This window comes from Equus quagga, chromosome 10, assembly GCF_021613505.1.
Source record: "Equus quagga isolate Etosha38 chromosome 10, UCLA_HA_Equagga_1.0, whole genome shotgun sequence".
Lineage (NCBI taxonomy): Eukaryota > Metazoa > Chordata > Mammalia > Perissodactyla > Equidae > Equus > Equus quagga.
The window spans coordinates 12,956,858-12,980,432 of NC_060276.1; the positions used below are offsets into that span (position 1 = coordinate 12,956,858).

The 23,575-nt window shown below is 41.7% G+C and overlaps 1 protein-coding gene across 5 annotated transcripts in view; it reads left to right on the top strand.

Moving 5' to 3' along the window:
• FGF13 (fibroblast growth factor 13) overlaps positions 1 to 23,575 on the top strand; it is a 488,384-nt gene that overhangs the window by 99,695 nt on the left and 365,114 nt on the right. For 3 of the 5 annotated variants that reach the window (XM_046672533.1, XM_046672532.1, XM_046672531.1), the window contains exon 3: positions 19,341 to 19,470. The exons of the other annotated variants lie outside the window; for them this stretch is intronic. In XM_046672533.1, the coding sequence (XP_046528489.1) occupies positions 19,359 to 19,470 (112 nt within the window). In that variant the 5' untranslated portion in view covers positions 19,341 to 19,358. The remainder of the gene's footprint in view (positions 1 to 19,340; positions 19,471 to 23,575) is intronic. 5 annotated transcript variants of the gene reach the window in all.

Sequence of the window (23,575 nt, forward strand, 5' to 3'; positions counted from 1 at the left end):
GATAACTAATGTTTGTACAGGTCTTTAGAGTTTGCATGGCCTGTTCACTTCCATCATCTCATTTGGTCTTCGCAGTCTTCTAGATGGGTAGGACAGGGATTGTCATTTAATTTTACAGATGACAAAACTGAGGTGTGGAGTAGTCAGCTAAGAAGTGGCAGAGCCAAGACGAATCCGCATTCCTTGCCTCTTACCACGTCATCAAAGTGTTTTTATTAATTAAATGAGATACTACTAGGTATTGAATAAAATGATCGCTGCTGCTGCGCCTTCTCCTCCTCCTCCTCTCCCTCCTCCTCCTTCATTTCAGTATCTTCATGGCAGTTTGTATTTTATATTTTCAGAGACTGAATCTCTGTTCATGAATGGACCTTCATAATTCCCATGTCCTAGCACCCCCAGAAGAGGAGGGGTGACATCAAAGGCACAAAATTATCCCCCTTGCATCTCCTTCCCTCTCTTTTCTTCCTCCCTCCATCTTTCTCTCAATCTTTGGTTAATTCTCTCTCTATTTATTTTAAACTCTCCTTCCCAAGATTCACTGGAGATTCAGACTTAGCCCTGGCAGATGGCCTGAGAGGCCAGCTTTCATAACTTGATCCTTCTCTTTTCAGCACTGAAGGATAAATATTTCACGATCAGCATATTTTCTCGATGACCTAAGGCTTTCTGATGACTTTCCATCTGCAGGGCGTAGTTTATTTTGTTGCCCTGGCATTTTAAGATCTTTCTCATATGAATGTATTCATGACAAATAACCAGTTGCTTTTATTTCGAGGAGAGCCATCTTAGAGAAGCAAGTTTCAACATGCTTTTCCCCCTACAACCATAATTATAGATGTGATAACATCTATAAGCATTACTATAACGGGCCAGGTGCCCCTTATGGATAGAGCTTAGCAGGTGCCTCTATTTATCGTACTTTGTTGTATTTGTCAATTTACTTGTCCACACCCCTCCTCCTCACTCTGCTGTGTACTCCTTAAGGTAGGACTGCTTCTTAATCACTTTTATATCCCCAGGGTCTGATACTTATTACAAGTAGAAGAACAATAAAAAAGTAACATGGTCCCTGAACAAAGGATAATTTACAAGCTTCTGAAGTCTTCTGGAAATATGCTGAGGCTTGAGTTCCTCATCTCTTGGGTGGGTGCGATAGTGATTTTACAGAGCTACTGCTCAGGTACTCTTGTTATACCCCACGCCCGCCTCTAGCTTCTTCTTAGTCTTCTTGGTCTCCTCCCTGGCCTTCAGGGTAGTGCTTACATCAGCAGATCCAGGTTCCTTTGCATTTGGCAATGAAGAGTTTAAAATCTGTTTAGAAAGAATGTCAAAGCCCTGTTTTTTCAATGTAGCGGCTTTCACGTACTTTGATTAGTAAATTTGGAGTCCTAACTAGATCTTAGAAGTTGCCTCTTTTCTCACATATTCTCCAAGCCCAATAAAATGATTCATTAAAATATTTCAGTCAGCTACCAGAAATAATCATGAGGATAAACATCTCGGAGGTCCAAATGGATATCCTGTGCTCCCATTCTGTCTGAAGGCTGGCTCTGCCTCCGGCTCTAAGCGTTTGTGAGTGCAAGGGCCGCAAGACCATCCATAGTCAGCGGGAAATTACAAAACTCATGGCCCGTATAAGTGAAGCCCAATTTTTCCTTTAGAATTTTATGGCATTGGAATTGAACAAATTCAGGTTGAAGGTGTAGCTCTGTGGCTGACAAACTGGATGGCCCTGTGTAAGTCACTAAACTTCTCAGTGGCTCTGTCAAGTCATCTGACAAATGTGGGTAGTCAATCTCGAGTGCCTCTGTGAAGTTACCAGGCCAGCTTAAGCGCAACTCTGTGTATGGAATGAGCTGGAAAGTGCTGCCACGCACATTGGAGGGATTCATCTTAAGATGGTTACTCAGTCACAGATCTTGCATTAGAGGCACAGATTTGCTTTAGCTCCAGTTTACAAACATACAGGATTAGCATTCCCATGCTGTGTCACTCAAATTACTTCTGGAATCCTGCTATTGCCAACAGAAGTCAACAGAGTGCTTCCCCTCCATGTGTATCAAGCATGCTCTACTCTTTTACACAATAGGAATGATCTTGAAGAATTGAATGAGAATCACATAGTCATACAGCAACTCATATTTACTTGAGGAAAGTTTACTTTTTGTGGGAAATTTGATGAATTACTTAGTAAAGGAAAATGTCCTTTTGTAATGGAAATAATCATCCTCTAATCTCTCTCTTCTATAAATTTAGGTGCCGTTATATAACTTTCTTGGTCATGCCAGCCTGTAATGTATTCTAAAGTATTATAATGCAAAATAATATGCTCTTACGCATTCTAAAAATATGATATAATTTAAATATTTAATAAATTAAAAGCAAATATTTAGTAATAGTGATAGTAATTGCTCCTGTTTTTTGAGTGCTTACTATGTGCCCCACACTGTGCGAACTGCTTCATATGCTGTATCTTATTGGATCCTCACTATTTGACAGATATCATGAAGGTGGACTGTAGTAGTTTATATTGTATAAAGTTTAGAGCCTGAGTCATGCAGCCGGGAGGGAACATAGAGGGTCTCAGGTTCAGAGGAGGACCCTGTGTTCCAGAAAGGTAAAGCAATTTCCCTTGAGTCACTCAGCAAGTTAGTGGAAAGGCTTGGATTAGAATGCGGGCTTCCCACGTCCCGGCCAAGTGCCTGGTACCCACACTGCGCTGTCTCTGCTGCTCACAGCGCCTCGTGATCTACAGACGCCAGATCATGGCAACTGCAGGTGAAGGAATGAAGGCATCATCAACACGTTTTATTTTTTAAAGTGTCCAGCAGCTCCGAGTCCACTGCCTTTTATACTGAGAGATGTTTAGTCTGGTGAGCTGGCCAGACAGGGAATCCTACTGAAAAACAGTATTGATATTAATAATGGTCTTGGTAAAATACAGTAAAGAAGAATAAAGAGTTGAAAACAGAAAAAAGTTTAAAGAAGTAGAAAATCGTACAAGATGCAGTAGCAGGCTCAATATAATTTAAACCAGGATTGGGCAAACCTTTTCTGTAAAGGGCCAGATAATATGTCTTTGAGGCTTTGTGGGCCATATGGTCTCTGTTGCAACTACTTAAGTCTGCCATTGTAGTACAAAAACAACTGTAGACCGTAGAGAAACACATGGCCATGTCTGTGTTATGGGAAAACTTTATTTACAAAACAGGTGGCAGACTGGATTTGGTTTATGAGCTGTAGTTTGCCAACCTCTGTCTTAAACAATCCTGGTCCTATAGCAAGGAGTGTGAGTCGGTGTGCTTATGAGTGCTTTGGGTGTGTGTTCTTTTGTCAGGCAGGCAGGAACAGGCCAGGTCCAAGTTAGGGTAGAGCAGTGCAGTGTTGCTCAATGTCCCTGGTTGCCCTTGGGTATGCCAAAGGCCACATTTCTCGGATGGTATTCCTTACTGATAGACTGGCTATTAAGTTTCACTGTTCCTTTTGGAAACCCAGCTTAAGAGGTATTTTGAGCGGTGAAGTCAGATCAGCTAATACGTATCTTTGTGGTAATGACAAGAAACCCTAGGCTTGGCCTCACCAAATACCGTGCTCTACAAAACTGCTCCTCTGAGCTTAGGCCTCACTCCTCGTCCCCTCATTGTTCTCCCTGTTTAGTCAAAAGTATTTCTGAATAATGATAATGATGATCATGGTGGTTAATATTTATCAAGGACCTTCTATGTGTCAGGCAATTTACCTGACGTTAAGGCATTTCATCATTGAGTTCTAACAACTCTGTGAGGCAGATACTATCATTTCTCCCATTTTGCACATGAGAAAACTGAGGCTCAACAAGGTTCAGTACCTTGATAAGATCAAACAGCAAGAAAGTGGCCCAGGCAGCTCTGAAGCCCAGGCTGAGTGATGATAAAGTCTCTACACTTTACCACTCCACCACATTGCTGTGTCTGTCCCGGGTTCTCAAGGGGACAGGGAACCACTTTTCAAAGTAGTCATGATCTCCATCTTCCTCTGAACCTGGGTCTGGGAATGTTTCTTCACTTCTTCCTCTCCCATGTTGCTCCTATCTGTCCTGGAGTCTTCGTCTCAGGCCTGCAATACTTCACACTCAGCCCCCTGCAGTGGCTCCTGACTGGCCTCCTTTTAAAACAGCTCTATGGAGATAAACAAATTATCTAGTCAATTTTAGAACATTTTTATCACCTCAAAAAGAAGCCCCAAACCCTTTAGCTATTATACCACAATCCCTCTGTCCGCCCTCCCTCCAGCCCTAAGCAACTGCTAATCTACTTTCTGTCTCTAGATTCCCGTATTCTGGACTTTCCTATAAATGGAATCATACAGTACATAGACCTTTGTAACTGGCTTGTTTCTCTTAGCATAATGTTTCCAAGGTTTATTATTCCACTGTATGGATATATTACATTTGTTTCTCCCTTCACCCATTGATAGACATTTAGCTTGTTTCCACCTTTTGGATACTATGAACTAATGGGCCTCTTAAATGTATTCTGCACAGCACTCTCAGATTAATTTTCCTAAAGTCCAGCTCTCATCATGTCACCCCTCTGATTGAAAGTCATGTATCTCATTTCCTTTGCTGGACTGGGAACCCCTTGAGGTCAGGAATCAAGTATGACTCATAAACATGATCATGAGTAAAATAATAATACCTATCATTTGTCTGAGGCATTGTCATGCGTCAGGCCCTCTACTAGGTCCTTTCATTTAACTAACAAGATAAGTCCTCAGGGTAGATACTGTTATTCTAATTTCATAGATGAGGAAACAGACTCCAAGAGTGTGAGTAGCTTGTATTTGGTGACTCAATAGGTCAATGATAGAGCTCAGGTCCATCTGATTCCAAAGCTCATAATTCCACAATGCCATGCTGAAAAGGACTTCTTTTTCTCTTCCTGCCCCTTGGCTTCATCCTCCTCCTCCTCCGTCATCACATATCATCACTCCCATTTTGCAGATGAGGAAATCAAGGCTCAGACAAGTTAGGTGTCTTCTCTGGGGTCACATTCTTACTAAATGTTGAAGCAGGGACTTTAAAATTAGAACTTCTGTCTCTAAGCACGTTTTTATTTTCCCCAACTGCACTATGGCATTAGTGTACGTTAGGGCCTCAGCGAGCTGTTTGATGATGATAATTATCATGTTATAAAACAGTTGGGAGAAGATGCACATACATAAAAAACTCGAGGAACTATAAGATGCTATATTGTGGTGAGGATTATAAATGCCATAGGAATTGGGGAAGAGAAAAGTTATGACAGCTTCGTAGATGAGGGAATACTGACGCTGGACTTTGAAGGAGGGGTGAGTTTACTGAAGCAGAGAAGAGAGAGGTAAAGAGAGACTAAAAGGGGGAGAGAGGAAGAGATTAAAATCTTCCTGTGGTGTGCTTCTCCCAGTCCAATCCTCCACATTGACCTGAATTCTCTAACAGTCTGGGCATTGCTCTTACCCCCGTTGGGACAGCTGTTAAGAAAGAAATAAATAGTTGCATAATATGGAAATGGGCATGTGGCTTTGTAATATGCTTATGTTTCTCAAAGGGACAGGCAAAGACACGATACATTTGGATAATGTCTCTGAGAATGACTTGAAGTTCTGTTTTAAATAAATTTGTTTTGGTGAATATATCAGCACCATTTTCAATGACTATCATTTGTGGGAGAGTTCATAAAAGCAATCGTCTATGCATCAAAGTATGAACCATGCATAGATGTAGTTACAGCGTGCTCATGCTGTAACAGGGAAGCCCCTCCCACTAGGGCATCAGCCCCAAGCAAAGGCCATGGCCTGCTTAGGTTCGCCTCTTCTCTTGTTTTGGTTCTGTGTTGTGAAATACGGAAGCAGACAGCACAAGCCTGAACTATTGAATTGATCCGAGTTCAGAATAGCCTAGTGTGATAAGAAAGCATAGTCCTGTGGAATGCCTTCCCTGAGTTCCCCTAGGAAGTCCCCCAGGAGTCCACAAGGAAGGAAGGCAGGTCGTTAGATGGAAGCCTACCATTGCTTTGGGCTCTGCTTTGCATTTCTCTCAAAAGCCTTTGTCCTCAGAACAATCCAGTTGTAAACACTACTTGAAATTTGCAAGAATTTATCCTTTTCTATGTACTTAACTTGTATTTCCAGAGTACTGTTTTCTCCTTGTCTTCTGAAACCATTCTATAGCACAGTGTAACAGAGTTGTTTCAGGAGGCACAAGTGGTGGTCTGCTTAGATACTAAACCAATTTTTAAAAATCTGCGTTTAATTTCATTTACTACAGTTTTAAAGGAAACAGATTGAGGCCTTAATGCATTTCTTTCTTTCTTTTTTTTTCTTGTGAGGAAGATTTGCCCTGAGCTAACATCCATTGCCGATCCTCCTCTTTTTTTGCTTGAGGAAGATTGTCCCCGAGCTAACATCTGTGCTAATCTTTCTCTACTTTGTATGTGGGATGGCTCCACAGCATGCCTGATGAGTGGAATAAGTCCGCACCTGGGATCCGAACCTGCAAACCCTGGGCTGCTGAAGCGGAGCATGCAGAACTTTAACAACTCAGCCACAGGGCAGCCCCTGCATTTCTTTTTTATTGCAAAATTATTTTATATTTATTTTGACGATTTTATGCTTCCTCAAATTCTATTTTTTTGTTCCTTAAGTATAATAGCTCTTTCCGTTCTCTTGAATCTCCCATCCACTGAATATTCCTTTTCAAAATTGTCAACTTGTATCTTACTTAAAAATATAATACCCTGCCTGATTAAAAAGCACAAATAATGGAACTTTTTCAAAACAAATGCTCTATTTGGAATAGCAGTAAAATAAATTGCCCCAGTTTTTAGGTATTTGCAGCAGACTATTCAATAGCTTTTGGCTTCAAGGATGATTAAAAAGTACATTTATTGATTTCTAACCAATCTGCAATATTAGTAATCTCTGGAGGCATAGTGGACTATTGGCTTCTTGTCACAGTGGCTTTGAGGAGAATATTGCCTTTGGTTCCAATGCCAGCTTCTCAGCAGAGGTCAGAGTTGGCTCTCTGAGTCCAGTGCATTTACGATTTAGCAGCAAAGTTTCCCCAATCTTGATGGACTTGTTCAGTTTGAAAGGGCATGAGTCATGTTTGGGGAGTGGACCAACTCTGAGCATCTCAATTTACAAGAGATTACTCCTTTTGCTCGATCTTTTGTTTGCGTCTTCCCGAGATGCTAAGCCGTAGCAATTACCTTTCTTGGCTCATGACATTGAGGGAAAAGAGCAGAGGATGGATGGTGGAATATGCATTTCTTCCACTTGGGCCAAGGAAGGTGGCTTACATATAAAGTTAGCGATGCCTTTTTCCCTTTTGGCATGTGAGAGATCACATTCCTGCACCAAGGCTTGGCCTCTGAGCTTTTGCTTTTCAAGAAAGTGGGAATTAGGAAGCTTTTCACCTTTCTGGGCTAGTGAATGAATCCTATAGTTCACAGGCGTTCATACTTTTCAAAAGGGGAAAAATCTTCCCTCCATCTTCTTTGTATTACAGCTTGCCTGAAGGATCTTCAGCTTGGCTCTTTAAGTGGCAAGTTTCTAGGTGGTTGTCTGTCTTCCTTGAGTTGGCCATCTTTTGGAGTTTGGTCTTCTGATCAACAGTGCTGCTCAGGGCCTCCCACTCTTATTCTTATCTGCCTACTATTCTCTCTTCTCTCCCCTTCCCTCTTTCCTTGCCTTCCCCTCTCCCTCCTTTCTTCTGTGGCTCCCTCTCACTCCCTTGTTTCATCTCTCCATTCCTCTTACTTTTAGGTGCTAGCATGTCCTCACTGAGGTACCTATTTGGTAGCTTTTTTTAAATTTTCCTTTTTTTTAAATTGTGGTCATAATAGCTTATAACATTGTGAAATTTCAGTTATATATTATTATTTGTCATACACCATATAAGTGTGCCCCTTTACCCGTTGTCCCCGTTGTCCCCGTTCTCCACCCCCATTCCCCTGGTAACCGCTAATTTGTTCTCTTTGTCCATAAGTTTGTTTATATTCCACATATGAGTGAAATCATCTGGTGTTTGTCTTTCTCTGGCTTATTTTGCTTAACATAATGTCCTCAAGGTCCATCCATGTTGTTGCGAATGGGATGATTTTTGTCTTTTTTATGGCTGAGTAGTATTCCATTTTATATATATACCTATTTCGTAGCTTTTTCTACCTTCTTAATCCTCTACTTGTGTGTGCTTAGTATGTGGTCTGTTGAACATGGTAAAGCTGTGTTCCAAGCTCGTGCCATCTGCTCTGCAAACCCTGCTCATACCCAGTCTTTGTATGCCACAGTATCATGGGTTCCAGCCCCAAAGAAGTTGTTTTTGCCTCCCTGGTTGTTGCTGCGTGTGTATGTGTGTGTGTGTGTGTGTGTTCTGGGAGTGTGAATGGGCCATCCTCAATTCAAATCTGCCTCTGAATTGCTGCCAGTACTTTGGGTTATGGTTCTGGGCTTCTTGGACTTATTGATCTAGGAGTAAGTTGTCATTTTCATGACCAGAGTTCTTCTAATATAGCAGTTTTCACACATTTTTGGATTTTTGTTTTGTATTCCTTTAAGAGGATTTTTAAAAATCCTCTCTGAAATCTTACGCAAAGTCCAGTGTTTCTGACAGGTCAGATTGGAACTACTGTGCTTGAAATGTCTGTAGGAAATTCAGTGCTAGCCTTCCGCCTGCCCCACCTCAGGGACCCACTGAGGGATTCCATGGAAGAGTGCTGTGGTTGTCTGGAGCAGAGTTTGATAAACCCTTGGCTGGTCCTCTTCTCTTTCAATTCATAGGTGAGATCTAGAGATAGGGCAGGGGAGAGGACATGGAACAGAAAGGCTCAGGGATGGAAAGCTAAAGCACTGTGTGACTAGGAGCCCAATCATTGGTCCTGAATGAACCCAAAAGGCAAACCGCGATTCTACATTTGTATCAGTATTCTGACAGCTGTCTGGCCAGTCTTGGGGCATAGGATGTAGCATCACTGTTCTTTCTGAGACAGAAAAGATCGTCTCCACTACTATTCCCTGCAGCCAAAAGCCCCAGACAGAACCAGCTGCAGACAGCAGTTTGACAGGTTACCATGCCTTTGATGGAGATTGGTTAAGTGAGTAAGATTTGTTCTTATTTCATTATGAGGTTATTATTTCCAACTTGTATTCTAAGAAGAGAGGCTAGGTCAGTCAGACCCAGTAAACGCGTATTTACTTGATCCATTTGGCTACGTGGTTGGAAGGTAAGTGCTAAGATGGGCTGTGCCAGCAGGCATGGAATTGCCAGAGGAAGCAAGCAGGGAGCTCCACCAACTGTAGCCATGGGGGGTACAAAGACAGCAGCTCTACTGTCTACTACTAGGGGTACAGAGTTGGGCTGTCTGGAAGGGGGCTCTGGGGCAAAGGTTGCTCACAGAGGGGAGGCCTTGTTGACAGGGAGGTGAGGGGTGGCTCTGTGCTCTCTTCAGACTCACTCTCACCATCCCCCTCTGAGCTCTGGGACTGTGTAGTGGGCTTCTGGAACAGGCCTCAGCTGGCTGTCCTCACTATCCCCGTCCCATTCCAAGCCCTTTCCTCTCTCACCTGGGCTATCAGGAGAGCGCAGCACTGATCTTTCTGCCTCCAGACTTTTTGTTTGTTTGTTTGTTTTTTAAAGCTTATGATGAAATGTATGTAAGAAGAGTGCATATAATGTATGCATGAAGATTAAGAATAATTATAACAAAAAATAAAATGAATCCCCGTGTCCATCATATAGCCTTGGAAATAGAATCATACCACCTGTACTTTAGAAGCCTGTATCTGACAACTTTGCTAAATTCTTTTAATAAAATTCTAATTTATAAGATTCTTTTATTCTACGTAGTCAATCGTATTATCTGCAAATGATGATGGTTTTCTTTCTTCCTGCCTAGTCCTTGTGTGGTCTTTTCCACTGTTTTGCCTTACTGCACTGATTAAGACCTGCAGGGCAATGTTGAATCAAAGCGTACCAGTGTCCATTCTTCTTTTCTTCCTGATTTTAAATGGAGGACTTACAATATTTCACCCCTGAGTTATGATGCTTTGCATCCAAAATATTTTGTATGGATAGCTTTTATCTGGTTGGAGATATTACCACCTACAATTATCTAATAGGTTTTATTGTGAGTGGATGTCGATTTTTATCAAATGTATTTTCTGTATCTTTTGAGATGATCATATAGCATAGTTTTTTTTCTTTCCCCTTTAGTCCTTTAAAGCAATGCAGTGCTTTACACTCATAGAATTTTTAATGCTAAAACAAACAGATTCTTGGAATTAACCTACCTTAGTCATGATTTATTTTCTTTTTTACACATTACTAGGTATCATTTGCTAATATTTTGTTTAGCATTTTTACATTTATGTCCACAAATTAGACTAGTATATATGTTTCCCTTCTCTATTATTATTTTCTATTTTTGCTGCCAAGATGAACATAGCTTCCTAAAATGAGTTGGGAAATATTCCTTTCTTCTTTTCTCTAGAAGTGTTTGTATAAGATTGGACTGATCTGTATCTTGAATATTTAGTACAATAGCCTGTAAACCCCCCACTTGGGTCTGGCATTTGTTTAATGGGATATTTAAAAAATATTTTAATGGTTATATGACCATTTTTGAGTCAATTTTAAAATTTGTATTTTTCTACTAATTTAGATATTTCATTGAAATTTCCAAATTTATTGGTATAAAATTGCTCATAACATTATCTGATCGTTTTTATTGTCTGCTGCATCCATAGTTATGCCCCTTTTAATTCTTAATATTGTCTATTTGTGCCTTTGCTTCCAATACTCCTCCCTTTTATTTCAAAATCCACATAATCATCAAGACAGCGATATTAAAATGTGGTACTAGTCGTATAGTTATCTTCCATACTTACAAATCATAGGAGGACTTTCAAGGCCCTTTATGATCTAGTCCCAGCCTAGCTTTCCATCTTTTAAAAACCAGTTTTCTTACTCATTACTTTGAGTTCCAGCCCCACTGGACTACTGTGTTTCTCTTGATGTATTCTTAACTTCCATTAGTAAGTTCCTTCCCACCATTTTTACCACTGTTTCCTACATTTTCATCCTTTGAAATACTCGTTGTTTCTCAAGGCTCATCTCAAATTCTACCTGTTTCATGAAACTCTCCCCTATTTTTCCCAGAACAGAATAGGTATCTCCTTCTCCTGTGTTCCCATCACATATTTCCCCAGACTTGTCTACAGTAAGTATCATGTTCTGTTTTATATTGAATGAGTTGCTTACATGTCTGCAAAGTCCTGTAGGTTGTGAGCCTCTTGAAGGCAAGACCTTGTTTTTTTCTTGCCTGCATTCTAAGCACCTAGCAGGAGACATCTTGGAATCTGTTAAATTCAGTTGAACTGAGGAATTGAACAGGCATTTATCCCTTGGCAAAATGCAAAATTGAAAAAATGAATTGTAGGCCACTTGGTGCCATCTAGGGTAATGTGACGATATCCTTACCTCTAAAAGCTTCTTCTTCATCAAGTAGCTAAAGTCTGAAAGTCCACCATTTGAGCTTCATTTATTTATATTAATGTTTCCTTCTTGTTAAAAATGCTACCTGATCTGAGGAGCAGAGGAGGCCTTATCAGGCATTGACACCACAACCCTCACAATTTTCCCTGCTCCCTAACAGCTGAGTGGATTTGCTAGATCCTTTCCTAAGAGCAGATATATTGATGAGACATGAACAAGGAGCATCTCTTATGGGGAACAAGCATGCAGAAAAGGATGGCTCGATATGCTCGTAGTTGTTAGGCTTTATTTAGTATGTACTATATTCCAAGTACTGTGCCAAGTCATATGTTATCTTCACACCAACTCAAAGAGGTAGGTACTGTTATCGCTTTCATTTATACAGATGAAGAAACAGAGGTTCAGGGAGGTTAAGTAACTTAGCCAAGGCTACTCAGCTAGTAAATGGCAGATCTGCTATTCAAAGCGAGGTCTGGTGGACTCTCTTCTTCTACCCAATCCATCTCTTCTTTGTGACCTCATCTCAAAACCACAGCTATTTATTGAGCCCCCATTATGTGAGTAGCCTTTGCCTGCCTTTCCACTCCCTCATGGTCAGTTTTTCAGCTATTTTAGTGGTCAAAAGTGACCTCCTGCTTGCTGTCTGATCTTGGAAGCTGCTGGAATGAAGTAAGAATGTCTGCAACTGCTTGGGCTGCTTCCTGTCCCTATAGGATCTCTCTCTACTCCCTCAGTGGGGGCTTCTGGGTTTCAGAAGGGTCTGGAACATCTTTAGAAATAAAAGTCTCTGCTTTGTCATGTCATTCCCACCTCATCTATGGGCTGTTCCTGAAACCTTAACGGACAACATTAGTTTTTGGAAACAACAGCTTCCTTGATTAAAGGGAAGGGAGACAGTTGTTTCCAAGGAAGCTGGGAAATAGCTCAGAGGGCCAACCAGAGACCATGAATGTTTGGAGACTGTGTATATTTAGGGGCAATTTGTAGTTTACTGTTTCCAGGCAGTTCTCTGCTGGCTGGGAGAGCAGTTTTCTCTCCCCTCACACCACCAAACCATTGAGCCAAAATTTAGGTCTGCCAGATCAATCGTCTTACAGGTCGTCTGGTCTAAACTCAACATTGTGTAGATGAGGAACTGGAGGCCCAGAGAAGGGGCAGTGTCTCATCCAGAGTCACATAAAGTGGGAGTCAAGGCTGCATTAAGTCTCAGGGCTTTTGATGGAATGTTCCAGATTGGGAAACTTTGTTGGCCCTCAGTGCAGACTACCCTTTCTTATCAGTTAGCTTTGCAAGGGAACATGCTCTTCATATTCACTTAGGCTTTAAGTGCCTTGAAGACAGAGAACACATTTTGTAGTTGATTTGGGACTCTAGCATGACTTGCACATAGTTGGCCCTTGGTGGGGGATTGGTGGCTTGACTGGGTCAGCCTTCTTCTCTTCTGACCCTAACTCAAGAGGACTTCTACTCTCTCCGTATGACATCGCCCTTGGCAAGGTGCAGCCTCTCACCATGGGCAACTCCTCTCACCCAGAGATGGCCCCTCAGTGCACTGAACCTCAGGACTTCCACATCCAGCCCCTCCATTAGCTCCAGTTTCTTGAGGCCCGTAACAAATGTTGTTTCTAATTAACGCAGGTTTGTTAAAATGGCCTCGCGTTGCATTCATAACAGTTTGTAGAGTGTCTTTTCACTTACTTTAGAGATATATGGTAATTCTTCATGCAGCACCAGTAAGAAAGGTATATAATTATGTCTATCATGTCCATAAGATGCAGAATAATTTGGTTATGAATCTTGGTTTTCTGGGCCCTGCCACTTTAAGAAAGGAAGCCTCCCTTGGGATATTAATCTAATTACAAACAAAGGGGCACTATAGAGGACCGGTATGAAAGATAACCATATTTCTGAGTGATATGTCAGGTTGCTACTTTTTTCTTCATTTGCATTCCTATATCATGCTGAGGTGCTACTCTTGGCATCCTCTACCAAGCAGAGTAACCTTCAAGTCACTTCATCTTTCCAACCTCAGTCTCTTCATCCATTGATAGAGAGAAAAACATTGGGAGGATGCAAAGAAGTAACACCTGCCAAAGCACTTGGACATGGTGCATGCAGTTCTCTGGGCAGTAGCGGTACGATGGTTCATTATTGGAGGGCTCAGAAAATAATAAAATTTGCTTGTTGGGGATGGGGATGTTGTAAGAATAGAGACACTACTGTGCTCTTGCGCACATCCCCTAAGCCCAGTGTACTGAGTTGCTACCCAGCATGTGCGTCTTGGTTCCATGGAAACCCAGCAGACTGGAGCCACTGGCATCTCCAGCAGTCTGAGGAAATTAGTTGTCCTGCCCCAGAAGAGCAGTTTATAAAGATAACTCTAAACCCCCAGTGTGGATTCTGGAATCACACATAACAGCTGACCAAGTCCTGCAGTAAATCTCGAGCCCTCTTCAATGTCTTTGAGAGCCCCCGCTCCCTGGCAGAGGTGGGGGCTTATCTTTTTCTTGAGACAATTCCAGCTGCCACTTGCTTCTCCACTGTCCCCTGGCTCTCCCAGCAATAGCAGATGGTTAAAAGTATACATGAGCATCTCTGAAGGCAGCTGCCAAGGAGGAGCTGCCTGAAAGTTATGAGCACATGCAGGGCAGTAAGTTGGAATTAGCAAGGGACGACTTTGAAGGGAAGAAATCATGTGGATGTGTAAGCTGGGGTGTGATTGTGACAACTCGCCCCAGTCCGCCAGAGCCGTATCTTCCACCTGATGTGTTGCAAAAGGCTGGCTGGCCCATTAATTTTACATCTCTTTTCATAGGGATGGCTTTGCTTGCAGTTGGTTCTGGTAAGTAGTACTCCACAGGTGTCTGCAGCATGCCCCATTGCTCATCCCTGGAAGACTTGATTATTCTTGTCCCTGCTGGTTGCTCTAAGCTCTCTTGTTTGCTTGCACTTGTTCCATTTTTAGCCTTGGTGAGAGTTGTGAAATAGATTTTGTTAAAGGAAGACTTGAGATATGTTCTACTGGTATAGACAAGGCTTTATTGAGTATTACTGCTTTATCCTAAGATCAGTAACTCATCTTAGGAGAGAAAACCAAATCCACCTAGTTAATTTTCAGCAGAGATCTTCACTGAATGGTGGGAAGATTGTGCAAATTCTTTTCAGTAGGTAAAACATAAACCTGCAGGGCTGGGGATTAGTTTCTCTGGTGGGGCTTTTTGGGTTCTTGGGATGTCTAGATAACTGCTCTATGCCTCCCAGCTACTTTGGCAGAGTTGCAGTTCTTAAATCTTGACTTCTGAATGGACATATCTAATCACCAAGTAGCTTTTTCTATTAGCTCTTATCCTGGGGGGCAGGTGCCTTTGTTGTTTGAGGATTGGTACAGTGAAAAGTCCCAGCTAGGAGCCAAGACCCAGAAAAGCAGTGGTCATAGACAATGGGATGCAGTTGGTGATGTGGTCACAGTAAGGGCTGTTGTCTGGAGCTGGCTGGCTTCTGCAAGTACATCCCGCCCACAAACCCCTCTCTGAAAAGGCACTTAGTAGAGATGTGTTGATGAGGTCATAAAGCTTGGGATTTTAGGATGGAAAAAGGCACTCAATTATGCCACAGTTTGGCTAAACACAGCCCAGAATAGAGGGACTGAGTATTCAGAAGCTATTTAGTTAGTCATGTCCCTTTAGGGAGCAAGAGCCTCTAAGGAGTATGGTGTGTGTGAGCTGGGACTACTTACTGCTTCAGATCACTTAAGGACCACTAAGCAATTAAGCACAGACCTAGTGGAAGAGAAGGGAAAGTCTATCAAGCAAGCACCTCTCTACACTTCTCAGGGCACTGCCCCAATTCAGGTGGGCTCTCGTTACCTCTTGTCTGTACTATTGCAATAAACAGCCTCCTAATTGTTCTCCAACTTCCTGCATCTCTCCTCTCTGGCCTCTTCCTCCTCCAACATTTACCATAAAGCAGTGCTAGGTATGTCCTTCTAAGGCCCAGTTTTAATCACCTTCATCTTGTACTCAGACTGCAGCAGCTGAGAAATAGTCTATCCTCCTCGGCTTCCTGTCTATGGGTTTCCCAACCAACCAAACAGCCTCATGTTCCTCTGTTCTCCTTTCCCTGTACTCATTTCCAGCCAAACTGGGCCCTTCAATGTTTCCTCAACACACTCTCAAGTTTTCTGCCTCTGCCACAGCTGTTTGCTTACATCTATTTCTCCTTCTCATAATTTTACCTGTCATTTGTCAATATCATCTACTTTACTAAACTTTCCTTGACATCCTGCCCCAGTTGGAAAGGATTTTTCTTCCTTCGAACTTACATAGCCTGGTGATTGAACTTCCCTCTTGGCTTGAATTCATCTTCCTTGTGACTTGTCTGTGTCCCTTAGTGAACAATGAGCTCTTTGAGGGCCATGGCCCATGCCTGATTCATTGTCACCTTCTGCCTTGAGACCCTAACAGAACCCTTGATAAGTGTTGGAGTGGCACCGCCTGCCACTCTGAAAGGCTTGCAAAAATCTGAGATTCTGTGGGAGGTGATGAAAACGCATTGCTCCCCTTCTCAGGACTTCAGGTTTTTGGTCTGCCAATCAAACAGGTTGTAAATTTTGCTTTTCAAGGTCCTGGCTAGCACTAGTATTCTATGACCCAACTTTCCAAGAAGGATTTGTATAACTGAGTTTTCTACTTAGGGCTCAAATGTTTCCCTCTGCAGCCTGGGCTCATGCTACCTTTTGCTATCATTGGATAGGGACAGAGACCAAGGGATAGCCTCTGCTTTTTTGCCTTCTGGGACCTCAGTTCTCCCAATATTTCTAGTGCCTTTCTGATGTGTGACCCTGTAAACCAAGGCAGTGTTATGTAGTCATGCAGAATCTGCCAAACACAGTTGTAATGCAGGTTTAACATTGGGTACAATGCCTGCTACATAGTAAGAATGCAATGAAGCTATGCTGTTTTCATTATCATTAGTAGTAATCACTTTCCAATAAGACAGACCTGAGTTCAAACCCTGCTACTGTCACTTGCTAGTGTTGTGACTATTAATGTCACTTTCTTCATCTATAGGAACCTCTACTGGGGACTGACCCTGCAGATGCATTGTTAGTCTTAAGTAAGTTATTTCATGTTAATCTGCCTTACATGGTCATGGCACTTGACATATTATAGCTCAAAAATGTAGTTCTTGTTATGGTGATGATGATGATGATGTGCGTTATAGTATAGCAGCTTACTAAATTCATCCAAAAGCCAATTTTAAGTGCCTACTATATTCAAGGAGCTATGAAAAACGCCTTTATAATAATGGTGACAAAGATGATGTTACTCTTACCTGTCACTAATATTTATTGAGCACTTTCTCTGCTGTGGGCAGATTGAAGAGCTCTACATGTATCATTTCATCATATCCTTAGCAACGAGCCTAGGAGATAAATACTATTATTATCCTCATTTTATAGATGAGGAGAGCAAACCATAGAGAAGTTGAGGAATTTGCAGAATGTCACCCCAGGGTTTGAGTTCAGGTGAAGAAACTGTGGCATATAAAGCTAGTTAGTGACAGAACCCAAATTTGAGTCTTTTGTCTCCAAAAATCTCTTATTTCTACCACACCATAGCCAGTGAATGGAAATAACTATGTGGAGGTCTACACGGACATGAACAGGACATCTGAAGCATTGCTTTCACCCCTTCATAAGAGTCTAATTAGGTACCGTATAGAGGTAGCCACAAGGAAGTTCAGATATTTAAAAATCTTATAATGATGATACTATTTTTGATTCAATTCAATTATTTTACAGAGCTCGAAGGACCTTAGTATTTATGTAGTCCAGGAGCTTTCAACTTTGATTTACCTTTTGAAATAAATTAGAGTGTGCTGTCAGAGTCTATGAGCTACCTGCTGCCCTGTATGCCAAGACTCCTCCGGGGTGCTTCAGCCACTGTCCTCAGCTGCTCCACTGCTTTGCTTCCACTAAAACGCACACACACCACACACACACAATGGAACTTATTATTGGGGTTTTATCATAACCTGAGTACCCCCCACTGGAATGTGTTCTTTGTATGTGTGTCACTGTGGAAAAATGGTTGTGAAAATCACAACCTTCTCATTTTATCCCTGGATTGGAGACTATGTGAGGAGACGTATCATTGACATTCCTCTTGAAGTTTGGTCTATATCTACCTATGTATAGTGGTCAGATTTAATGTTGGAGGTTATTCATTTTGGGGGGTTTTCTTTAAAGTGATGCTGAGTGAATCCCACTGTGGCTGGCTTTGTTGAATCTGCTTCGGGAAACTGTAGGTTGTTCCTTTATGTCAAAATCCCCACTGTAAAATTGGCCCTAGTTCTCAATTGATTATGTGCACAGATAGGGATATGTTAACCAAATAGGATTTCCTCTGCTCTCCTTCCTGCTCAAGTTATCACTTAACATGTCATCATTGGCTCTTTGATAGGCAGGAAACAAGTTGAGAGCCTTTGTTCGGAAGTCTAGGGAGTGACCCTGAATCAACATATAAGACTTCTCTGGTGGTGTGTGCAGTGGGCTGGATCCAGATTAAATTCAGATCATTGCCTCCAAATGTATCCAAACTCCTCAGAATGCCAGAGGTGCCCAGAATGTTTGAAAAACCTGGTATTTTACAAGAATGGGCACACCTCAGCTCAGATTCCAAATAGCTAAATGGAGGTGTCACGAAACTGCAAGTCAATGACATGTAACTTAAAGTGCCCAGAAGATCTTTGCTGCCTCCATCATGTCAATGCTTCCTTGATTCCAGATAGCAGATCACTGACAACCTGGCAGTCCAACTATGGAGATACACACTCGAGAACCATTTGATCATAGGCCTTCTCAGAAGTTAATCCATACAAAGTACAAGTAAAGTATAATTTTCTTGCCTGTGGATGGAAAGATTTTTTTGTCTCTCAAATAAATGATCTAGCTGGGTTATGGAGTCAGGACAGTGTGAGAGGTGCAGACATAGAAACTGCTGTGTTAATGACAGTGTTTTTGAGACCCAGATCTTCAGCTTTCCTGGGGATAAAATAATAGGGCCTAGAAGGTGTGGAGCATTACTGAACTAATAAAAAACCCATCACCTGCTCTCACAACCGAAATAATACAACTATGAAAACATACAGACAATATACAGTATTTCAAAGGATTTTGGGTGCACAAAGCAATTCTGGAAAATGGCATGAGGCAGAGAATTTGATCAAACAGTAAATATTTATTTAAAAATAATTATAAAGGGGCCCAGAAAATTAAATGAAGAAAAGACTAGTAGTGGATTTTTATGGAATGAGCACTGGACAAGGACACTTGAATTCTAAATCTGATTTTGCATATGTGTGTCCAAGTCTTCTCTGGCTCAGTCATTCATTCTGTAAAATGAAATGACTGAACTGTCTTGCAGTTCTGACATCCTATCCCTATGGTAATGACATGATGACAACTGCATATTGGTCAATAATATACACCTCCCTGAAACAAAGTGAAAAGACTTCTTTTACATTTTGATCTCGGTGTGCAGAGTATTTACATGTTGGACACACAGAGAGTAAAGTGGCAAATTTTTCGCATCCGGAATGAAGTTACCTGCACTCAGTGTTCATGGCTTAATTTTTATTTTCATGTTATTGAAGTGAAATTCACATAACAATTAGCCATTTTAAAATGTACGATTCGGTGGCATTTAGTACATTCACAGTGTTGTGCACCCATTAATTCTATCTAGTTCCAAAACATTTTAATCACGCCAAAAGGGAACCCCAGACTCATTGAGCAGTCACTCTCCATTCCCCTCTCCCCTAGGATGGCAGAATTTTTTAAATGGACCTTCAAAGTGATTTCAAGAGTGGATTGGGTGTCTGGGCAGCTGCAGCAGAGAAAGTAACAAATCCCTGCCTTTATCTCTTGGTCAGAGTGAATGAGGGGACAGCAGGTAAGTGCCTATCTGGCATCCTGGGAGGCCCAGGCCTCCCTGAAACCAGCGTTATCAGCCTCTGAAATGGAGTTTTGGCTACTTTGACTCAGAGACTTATAGTTAGGGACCCTATCTGTCATGGTGTTGAACAAATACAAGTTCATTGTTTTTAAAAAAATAGCCAAAAATCCCCCAGAAAGTTCAGCTAAGTCCAAAGAAAAAGTAAAAATCACCTAAGTTCCTATTATGCAGGAAGAATCACCTTTTGTGTAAAGTCTTTCAGAATTTTTCTGTGCATTCTAGCACTACTATATATTTGCAAAAGTGAGATCATATGGTACTTTTTGTTATTTTACTTCTAAGGTAAAATATGTTTGTTAAAATTCATGCAAGGTAGGTTTACAAAGTGTAAAATAGAACACCTGTTTTCTAACTTTCCTTTTTTCCATTCCACAGTATATTTTGAACAAAATTTTCTGTCGATAAATATACTTTCAGAGCATCATTTTCATTGCTGCCTAGTAGTCTATGATATGTATATATTACAATTTCCTCAACTAGGCTCCTTTTTTGGACATTCAGGCAGTTTCCAGTTGTCAGCTATCATGATGGTGCTGCAGCCTGTGCCTAAATTCGTGCCCACATCTTCTGTTAGTTCCTTTGGACAAGTGTGAATACGTGCTTTTTGCTCGTAATGATGATGAGGATGCAAGGTAATGAAACTAAGGCAAATATTTAGTTGCTCACTTTGGGGTCAGCTATTTTGCAAACACACTGGGTGGCTCTTTTTATTTTACACAGCATGCCCATACTCGTTATTTCATTTAATACTACCAGTGGCTGTTAGCTAATATTTCTTGCAGACATATACAGTAGACACTGTGCTGTGTGCTTTATACAAAGGCATCTTATTTAATTTTATTTCTTATGTACTATTATTATCTCCATTTTAGAGATGGAGAGAGGAGGCTCAGAGAGATTATGCAAATTGCCCAAAGTGTTATAAGTAGTAGAGCCAAAATTTTACTTTGGTCTTTTGGATTCTAGTTCCAGTGTTCTTTCCAGTATACCACAAGGCCGCTGTGAATTACAAGATATTCCAAGGCTATATATGGGAAGTGATTTAGATTCCACACCAGTTAACTTGGAAAGATTTAAGAATAAGGAAACAACATGGTATTCATAGACTGTGTCCCCTCCCTTCCCAGCCCAGACTGGCTTCCTCTGGGGATGCCTGCCTGTGCTTGATTTCACCATGTGGTCCATAAGAACTGTAAGTGGGGCGCCTGCCATGCTGGATCCTTTCCTGAAGTAAGACTAGAGTAGCCATGTCTGAGTCGGCCAGGTGTGATTTATGAAAGTTCGAAAAGGGGGCGGGAGCAGAGATTAGGAGAGGTCTCACTTACATTAAGAGTCGCTGTGAATTAGGTTCTGGGGCCAAGTGCTCAAGTGAATTCATCGTTAAAGAGCCAATAAAAGATATTAAAGGACAAATTGGCTGAGCTTCATTGGACTCTTTCATTCTGTGCTGAAGAACAAATGATAGTTTGTGCTATTTATTTCTTAGAAAAAAGAAGCTGTAAAATGAGATGTACACATCTGTAGGCCCCCAGGGAGACTATCTTCCTGGGAAGAAAGCTGGGGGCTATGGGAAGGCAGCTAAGGCTCCATCCAGGGAGCTAAATAATTTTGGCACTGGGACTGTCTGCCTTCTTCCAAGGACATCTGCTGAAGCTCCATACTGTGTCCTGCCTGGCCTTGGCGCTTGGTGGCTCCACTGACCCGGATCACAGAGCCAAGCTGGAGACTGCGAAGACTATGGATTTACAGCAGTCAGAGCTGCGAGGGTCCTTGGAGATCATCTAAGATGCCAACTGCCTGCATTGACTGGTGAGGAAACCAAGGCCCAGACAAGGAAGAGGACTTATCCAAGGTGCCCAAACCAGTGACTGCCAGTGTCGGAGTTTAGTAGTCACATTTGCAATCTTCAGTATGTTATATTCGCCACTGACGTTGATATGTAGAACTAAATGCTTTCTTTTCCTTCTCCTTTTCTCCCTCCTCCACCTTTTCTATCTTCTCTGCTCCTCCTTCCTCCCCCATTGTCCCTTTATCTTCCTCCTCCTCTTTCATTTTCATCTTCTCCATTCTCACATTCTTAACAACTTCTCTGGTCTGTATCATGCATGCTATCTAATTAACAAACCATTCTTAGATCCACTGTCGCATTTGCTCCTTCATCCATCCTGGCTACGGTGCTCAGAAACTGAACATCTTACACACAGACAGAAAGTGCAAGCCAAAGACCCCCTCCCCGTTCAGGCTGGCTGGCTTCCTGAGCATTGCACAGATGGTATATATAGGCCATGGACTTCCTCCCTGACATACTTTCTGTAGATGTTTGAGCGTTGGACTTTCCCTGGCACAGCCTCAGGCTCAGTGGCAAGGAAGGAAGGAAGTTAAGAAGCTTTCCTGTCATTGGATCCAGATCCTAAATAGACCTTTGCTTGGCCAGCATGCTTCCCATATTCCCTGGCTGGCCCTGCTCTGTGGGTAGGGCCTCAATCACTGGCACTCTTTAGTCAAGACCAGGTTCACTGCAGGCATCATCACTCACATGGATGCCTCCCTGAAAAGCATCACTCTGGCCTCCTCGGACATTAGATTTCTATCCAAAAGATGAGGGAGTTGGAGGGAGGGGGGTGGGAGGGAAGAAAGGAGGGGCATGGGGGAGAGAAATGGGGAGAGAACTATAAGCATACAAAAGGGAATTTCACACACAGTGAGAATTCATGTTTTTCTTCCCTTCATTCATTTTTTCATTCATTCCACAGATGTTCACTGAGTACCTAACAAGTGCCTGGCACTACTTTTGGCTACAGGATACAGCATTATCCTCCAGGAGTTTATAATATCGGGGGGAGGCAGATAGTAATAGATCTATATTATATTATCAGGTAATTGCTATAATGTCATAATAATATGAAGAAAAATAAAACAAGTGTGTTTGTTTCCTAGTATTGTGGGAAGGTTGTCCTTAGGAGCAGGGACACTTCATCCACAGTTGACAGAGAGCAGGCAGAGTCTATGGGTATAAATGCTGGTAAGTGAGTAGACGTGGTATGGGGAGAACATGGAATTTCTTCTAATTTTTTTCTCATTGCAATCAGAAGCTAGGTCATAGGCTGAGAGTGAGGAGAAAGGAAGGAGAGTTAGAGGAGTGAGCATAGAGGGGACAATATGAAATAGTCTCAAGGAGAAAAGACAAATGAATGGACTATGGTAATCGAGTAGGATGGTAGATAGCACTGAAGGCCCACGCTTGAGGTTTGGAGGTCATCAGTTTAAAGGAGAACAGGCAACATGGATGTGAGTTGGGAGAAGGTGTGAAGTCATTAAAGGGTTGGATTTAACCTGAGTTAGGGTTTTGTCAAGGGTGCCTGACAGAGGGAGAGAGGAGTGGGGAAGAGAGGGAGGGAAGGGGAATTGAGGCTGTGTACCAACCTTCTTTTGGATTTGTCTCCCTCAGCCTCCTTAGTGTTTCCTTGTTACCTTTTTGTCTTGTTTTATAACTTGGCAGGTAACACTTCTACACAGGCATGAAATATGTCCTCGCTAGCTACAAATAGATATGGGGGAGAGAGTGAGAGAATGGCAAAGCTCCGGAAAAAGCACATGTATGTAAGCAAGAGAGATTGACACTAAACTTGTAGAATATTTAATTTTGAGAAACTTCATAACAGGTATTTTGGGAATAAAACATGCTATAAGTCTGCTTTTTATGATCTTTTGAGGAAGCAGTATCTCCATTTTGGTCAATGTAAAAGCCTTCTGGTCTTTTGTTAATAATAATAATAGCAACTACTACTATTTTTTGAGTACTTACCATGGTGAAGGCACGTCACTAAGTGCTTTAGATGCATTAACTCATTTAATCCTCACAATAGTCACAGGAGTTAAGTGCTATTACCTCCAGTTTTAGATGAGGTTAGGTAATTTGTCCAATATGACACAGCTAACAAGCTTCAGAGCTAGGTTTTGAAACCAGAACTTTGTGATTACATAGACCACACTCTTTTTTTTTTTTTTTTTTTTTTGTTTATCTCGGTGGTCGCCGAATCAT